The following is a 6868-nucleotide window of genomic DNA, read 5'->3' on the forward strand; positions in this document are numbered from 1 at the left end:
AAACAAGTGAAAAAAAAAAAAGGGGAAAGAGGGAAAAAAAACCCCCCCCCCCCCCCCACCCCCACAAAAAAAAAAAAAAAAAAAAAAACTTCAGGAGAAACTGACTCATATCACTCCTTTGGGTGCCATAACACTTCATCCCAGATGCATGCATGCATGGTGGTTATTTATTAATAACTCAATAGAGCCCATGAATAGAGGATGCAGACTCTGTTCACCTTAGAAAGAAGTAGTAGTTGTTGTTTTCGGTGACGCTGTAGGAGAAGCAAGGCAAGTATCCCAGGCCACTGACGTTGAACCTGGAGCCGGCGGGGACCTCCAGCATGCTGCCCCAGGACTGGTCGCACAGCAGCTCGATCTCTGCGGAGAAGAGCAGGTCGGTGTCGTGCTGCCACGGCAGGTAGTTGTACACGCTGTAGGACTCTTTGTGCAGAGCCAGCACCTTGGCAAAGACGATGATCTCCGCCAGCTCAGCGCGACACGCTTCCGTCTGCGGTCTCCAGTCGTGGGGTAACTGACACCCCCAGCTCCCATCGGTGCCGCCAGCTGCCAAAAAAACCCCCAGAATAATCCACATGATGCGACGGAGAGGACACATCTGTCGCTCCGCTGGGCGCTTAAAGGCGCACAAGACTAGGGGTGGATGCAATTAAGTGGGGTGGGGTGGGGGGGAAAGGTGTTTCACATGTGTTTTCAGTTATGCAAAAAATAATTTTTCTCCAGATCTGTTGTCGGATTTTGCAAGATGAAGAAGCCCTGAAGATCGCTCCAGTCAGTGTAATCCTGCTAACTTGTCCGACCAGAGCTGCAGCCTAACCACGCCAGCATCCTCTGCAAGAAACTGCCCCTTACCTCTGAGACAAGGCGAGAAGCAAGGGAAACACGTTTGTGAACACATTTAATAAAAGTTTCTATAAATTACTATGTAATAAAAAAAGAGCCTATGCTATTCCCAATAGTTTAACATTATGTTAAAGGTAATTCATTTCAACAAAATCCTTAGAAAAATTTAAACATTAAACAATTACACTGATAAAATGCCGCTGGCGCCCTCTGATGGACATCTTGGAGAACGACAGTGGTTGGGTTAATTTCTTTGAGTTTTTAATGAAAAAAAAAACAACAACAAAAGCTTTCATAATAACGACAGTCATTTTTTCTTTTTATTACCGTTAATATCAATCAAAAATGAATGACTCTTTTAATATGGTCAGTTTAAGCCTAGTCTTGAAAATTTAATCGCTCTTAAAATATTTTGTAACAAAAAGATTTATATAAAACTAAAATAGTGATTTGGACATCATTAAGAAAATGTGTAGTTACAGTCATGTATCAATTATCATAGTGAAATATTAAAGAACGATTACATTGATGTAAGTCCGGTTTATACTTAAAAGCTTAAGTATAGGTGATTAAGAATTTTTTTTTTTTTTACAAAATTAAAAATGATCACATTAAGTCTAGTTTCTTTGAACTTTAGTTTAACTTATAATTTCATAATACTGAAAACATGTATTTACCACACTTGGTTTTTTATTCATATAATTACTCAACTTTACAAAGTGTTTAAACTAAACTCCAATTTACTTTCTTATTTAATTGTATAGTTTTTGTGTGGTTTGTTATTGTTTACTGCTTTCCAGCCTGTTGTTTCCTATCACTTTATTTTGGTCTGTTTGAAAAAAGCTCTGTAAATAAAAACATGGTTAATTCACTGCCCCTGCTCCTTTTGTCCTTGATGCCCCTAGTCCAATAAAAGTATTTCAAAAATGTTTTATTAAATAATTAATCCTTTGGCTGTAAACAATGATATTTAAGACATTTGGAATACCTCATGTGGAATTAAGAGTGATTTGCATTATGGATAGCTGAATTATCCATCTATTTGGACGAAGACTTTTTCAATTATGAATACTACCATGAGAAATCGTACACTATTAAATGACAAATCAGCCTGACATATATCGAGTCTCTTTTGGGAGAAGGCGAAGATCGAGAGGAGAGAGAAGAAGAAGAAGAAGAAGAAGAAGAAGAAGAAGAAGAAGAAGAAGCAGCAGCAGCAGCAGCGCTGATCCACGTCACGTGACTGGGAAAAGCATCCTTTTGGTCCATTTTGGATGTTCCCAGGATCTCCCGAGTAATCTAGGAAAATGACCAAACTTCAGTTTTTGAACGTCTTTCTGACTGAGCGTCTTATGCTTGCCGCACAGGAGATTTACAAGTCTGTCGAGGACACGATTTTGGAGTACCAGGAGGAGATCGCGATCAGGGAGAGGGAGAACGACCATCTGAGACGGAGGCTCCGAGACGCTGGGATAGAGATATGGCCAGGTTAGCTATTTTAAGGAGCTAACGGGGAAACTGTTTGCGTCGTTGCCACCAAGTCATGCTAAAGCTAGAGTTATTCAGACAAAGGGGGGATAGGCGTTTGGAACAAATGTCTAATTTATTAATACGATGCTGAAGAATAACCTCGCAGAACTGTTGTGGAAATCTCAGTGTTATTAGCTGCTGCTGAGAAGCGGCTAACATGTTAGCGACCTTTGTTCGTTAGCCAGTCAGCTAGCAGACATCCAGTTTAGACCTGACCGAGTGTAGTTTAACTCTTTCTTTGCGCTTTAACAGTTTATTTTAAATAACCCTGCATTAGTTCGGCATGCAGGGACACACAACAAGTGATGGCAGCTGGAAAAATGTTTTGAGACCTTCTTTGGATTTTTTTGGAACATAACAGTGCATCAATAGAAATTATTAGCTGTGCCTTTATTTCTTTTTTTTTGTTTGTTGTCTTGATATGTCTGCCCGCTCCCGGAAGCACTTTGGTGTATAGAACATGCTAATAAACGCATAAATAAAAACCACAACAAAGAATATTCAGGCTTGAAACAAAAAGACACTCAGCTGTTTTATATTTTTATCTAAAGAAACATAGTTAAATCTCGGTAGTAAGTTAGAGATGAGTTCCAATTTTTGATTTGAACCTAGTGTGGGCTAATTAATCACAATTTCAATTCACAAAAAGCAGACTTTATCTGCTTTTTGTCACATTGTAGTGTTTTAGATCATTAAACTAATTTCAGTTCCAAAGTTAACCAACCAGTTATTTCCAGAATAACTGGTTGGACCACCAATGGGAATAAGAAGTGCCCACAAGTCTTTGTGCTAACCAACTGTACTGTTATATTGCTGTGGAGGTGTGTATTCTGACTGGTTTCTCTCCAGACTTTGAAATCAATTGAAAGTCTCTTTGAATTAACTTCCTTTGCCTCCATGTGACATGTCCTTGGTTGCACAACTTTTATTTTCATCCTTTCCACTTCTTGCCTCTTTCCTTTCAGATCGCTCGTCCATGGCGCTGCTGGAGGAAGAGGACGGTGAGCATCCCCGTCGAGAGTGGAGTCCAAGTATGGGACATCAAGAGCGTATTCCCATTCAGATCAAAGACAAAAGAGACATGCGGCCCAACCAGGGAGAAGATCAGCTTCGAGGACATGGCTCCTGCAGTGCCGCAGAAAACATGTTCACCCCCCCACGTGTAGCAAACGAATACCCTCAGGAGGGTCCCCACACATCCGGCCTTCCTCAGAATCAGGGCCTGGAGAACAGGGAGAGGGATCCTGCATCTCGCAACGCATCGAGGCACGTGAAGGGCGAGAGCGGCGGCGGCGGCTGTCATAGAGGTGCCGCATCGTCCAGCAGCGGTGCCCAGCCTCTCGCGCCAGTCAACCCAAACTGCTCAAATGAGAACAACGTTGACATTATTGGAGTTGAGAACGGCGGACAGATGGGCGGCGCCAAAGGAGCGGTGACCGGCCCCAACCGAGGACAAACCCCTCTCATGAGGAACCAAGGGGCCAATGCCATGGAATGCCCCCATCAAAAATCTGCCCTGCAGGGCCACACGTCGTCGTTCTGCTGCAAAGTCTGCGGCGAGGCGTTCAGTCACGTCGGACACCTGCACGTCCACGTGCAGGTGCACACTCGAGAAAAGCCTTACCGCTGCGGAGTGTGCGGAAAATGCTGCAGCTCCTCCGGCAGGCTCCAGGAGCACCAGCGGAGCCACACGGGGGAAAAACCCTTCCGCTGCCAGATTTGTGGGAAGGGCTTCACTCAGATGGCTCACCTGAAGGTCCACATGAGGATCCACACCGGAGAGAAGCCGTACAGCTGCCCCGTGTGCGGCAAGTGCTTCAGCCGCTCTGACAAAATCAAAAGGCACCTTCAGACGCACAGTCGGGAGGGGACCTACTTCTCGGGGCAGTGATGGAAGGGGTTCACTTTGGGAGTCGTCGCCGTTGTTGTGGGAAAGTTTTCAATAAAAAGCTACATTTGCTGCCACTGACGAGGCATTTCTTCCTACTTCTGAGAACGTAGAAGTCCTGCTTCCGTAAAGAACACTTTCTAACCAAACTTGTAGTTTCTCACTTCCTTTATATAGTTTGTATTAGCCAGTTTAGTAACGTTCTTTACAGTGTTTTGTATTTATCATTACGTATTATTAAAGTAGACACAATTTGAATTATTAGCTGGACTTTTCAGGATTACGTAGTGTTTTTCCAGCCTTATGATTAGCATGGAGTCTTCCACACAAGCCTTGGAGCGGGGGACGTATCGAGAATGATCAGCACATTCAGTTTATTACCAGGTGGTCACTGTGTCCATGTGGCTGGAGCTGCAGACTACACATTTTCTTTGTGGTCATTCTTTTTGTTGGTTTTAAAATTAAGATTAAGCACAATTCTTAGTAATTTTTTTTTTTTTCAAAGTGTGTATCATGAAGCAGTACCGATAACTTAGAAAGTTTTGTTGAACGTTAACGCCATTCAGTGTGATTTTCTCAGTTGGACTTAATTCCGATTTTAATGTTTAGGAGATTTTAGTTTCGTCACACCAGTGTGATCTTGAGAACTTGGTTCAAGTGGATGGTAGTGCTGAAACAGTTCCCACCTCTGTCTGGTTTGGTTCATTTTCATACTGAAAGCAGACCAAACAACTTCATGCTGCAGCTGGTGAGGCGCCAACACAAAAAGGAGCATGTGGGTATGGCAAACCACTTAACATTTAATATAAAAAAAAAACCTTTTATCTCCAGTTATCATTTGAGTTACAGTCGCTCTAATTTAAATTTTTAGATATGAAGAATGATGCAGCTACAAAACTAACACATGAACGGAAAAGTCTCATTTTGTCACGATGAAAAAAATGCTTCGTTATTTCAAAGGTTAAAAACCTCAAACTAATGGAAAGACGACTGATTATGATTGTTGTATCTAACGTCTGACTTGACTTTCAAGTTTTGTTTCACTTTTGATCCCGTCTTTCTTCTGTCTCTTCAGTGCTGCTGCGTTCTTAGAGCAAATCACTGCCATCTCACGTGATCGGTGTCAAATCTAACGTGAGACTTCACCAGTAAAATAATGTGATATTGTGTGGAATGCCACTTGTTCTATCTCACTGTTATATTAGGAATGTATGGTGTTTTTTTGGGGTTTTTTTTGTTAATTCATAACATCTGCTGTGGTATCTTTGCTTGCAGATGCACAAATGAAGTTGAGCCAGACAGTATTAACAGAACCACTTGTCTATCAGTGCTAGGCGGGTAAAGGCTTAATGTGCACCAGTGTTTCCACAATGTGTGAAGTTTTTGGGGTTTGCATTTACTTTTTCGTGTTCACGTGAAAGCTGGGTTTTTACGAAATAATAAAAGTATTTTCTATTTACATTGCTGGGCCACAGAATTAAGTCTCCATTTACATCAGGACGTTGCATTACAGAGTGATATTTCGCTATAAAAAAAATAAATTTGTTTTTGTTTGATGCTGGAATAAGCACAAGCTGATTTGTATTGCAGATTTTAGCTAAAAGATGAACCAACCCAAACTTGGACATGAATGGAGGTTGTTGCCAGCAGAGTATTGCAGAGCCTCGTTGGTCGCTCATCTCCCCATGTGTGTAACAACTCGACAAATAGTTGCTAGTTTTTCACAACTGGCCAGTAGCTCATCACATGCTGTCTTCCTAGGGGGATCTTAGCTCCCCAGCACATACCCTGTACAGTGTTTTACCAATTAAATGTTATTTTCAAATAAAGTAATACCTGATCATCTGCTGTGAGTTTCTTGCATTATTGTAAAGAGTACCAAATCTGCAAATAGAGTCTTTTGAAAGAGTTTATAGCTACAGAGAATGTTAAGATTTCCCACCGCTATAAAATATGTTTCAAATAAAAAACCATTGTGGTGTGCATATGGTGCCTTGCAAAAAATATTTATACATCGTTGTATACTTTTTCACATTCCAACTACAGCGTGCGTTTGTACTGAAGAGTTTAGTGCATTTGTGTTCAGTCTCTGTGAGTCAACACTTTGTAGGATCAGATTTTACTGGCCAAGTCTTTTGGGGGTGTCTCAAAATGTTCAGATTTTGCCCTTTCTTTGCAAAACAGCTCACTGAGAAACAAAGATAAAATTGGGTGCAAGCGGACTAATTGCTAATCTGAAGACGTTTGATTGTGTTGGATTTGTTGTACGTGGTTTGCAATAAAGGCGACTGACTAGTAATTTAGAAAAAAATTGGACTTCTATTTCTTTGTGACTGTCTGCCAGATAAAATCATTGTAAAAGACATTTACATTTTGTGGTCTCCATGACAAAAACATAAAAACGTTCATAAGCCCTGGGAAGATCCTTTTTGTTTTTGTTTTTTACCCTGCAATGTATAATCCTCACTATTGCTCCTATTCAAGTTTTACTAATATAAGACAAAAAGCTGTTGCATTACAGTATCATACTTAATTCCATCATACTCAAAATATATCTGCAAAAGTCCTCAGCAACTCTGAGTGATTCAGTAAAAACCGACATGCTGC

General features: G+C 41.2%; 2 protein-coding genes across 2 annotated transcripts in view; one reads left to right on the forward strand and one right to left on the reverse strand.

Moving 5' to 3' along the window:
- ccdc3b (coiled-coil domain containing 3b) overlaps positions 1 to 884 on the reverse strand; it is a 13397-nt gene extending 12513 nt beyond the window's left edge. The window contains exon 1 of the mRNA XM_015036748.1: positions 219 to 884. Coding sequence (XP_014892234.1) covers positions 219 to 598 — 380 coding nt within the window. The 5' untranslated portion in view covers positions 599 to 884. The remainder of the gene's footprint in view (positions 1 to 218) is intronic.
- Positions 885 to 2013: 1129 nt separating this feature from the next.
- LOC106950093 (zinc finger protein 112-like) lies at positions 2014 to 6106 on the forward strand. The gene is made up of 2 exons (XM_015036747.1): positions 2014 to 2331; positions 3339 to 6106. Exons 1-2 carry the CDS (start codon positions 2151 to 2153, stop codon positions 4262 to 4264), a joined length of 1107 nt encoding a protein of 368 aa, XP_014892233.1. The 5' UTR covers positions 2014 to 2150; the 3' UTR covers positions 4265 to 6106.
- The last annotated feature ends 762 nt before the right edge of the window (positions 6107 to 6868 follow it).

The sequence above is a fragment of the Poecilia latipinna genome, unplaced genomic scaffold (assembly GCF_001443285.1).
Source record: "Poecilia latipinna isolate Pla-1442-1.1 unplaced genomic scaffold, P_latipinna-1.0 Scaffold377, whole genome shotgun sequence".
NCBI lineage: Eukaryota > Metazoa > Chordata > Actinopteri > Cyprinodontiformes > Poeciliidae > Poecilia > Poecilia latipinna.

Coding starts and splice junctions, on each gene's coding strand:
- LOC106950093 (XM_015036747.1), top strand. CDS start 2,151: ATGACCAAACTTCAGTTTTTGAACGTCTTTCTGACTGAGCGTCTTATG. Junction 2,332..3,338: donor TGGGATAGAGATATGGCCAG/GTTAGCTATTTT, acceptor CTTTCCTTTCAG/ATCGCTCGTCCATGGCGCTG.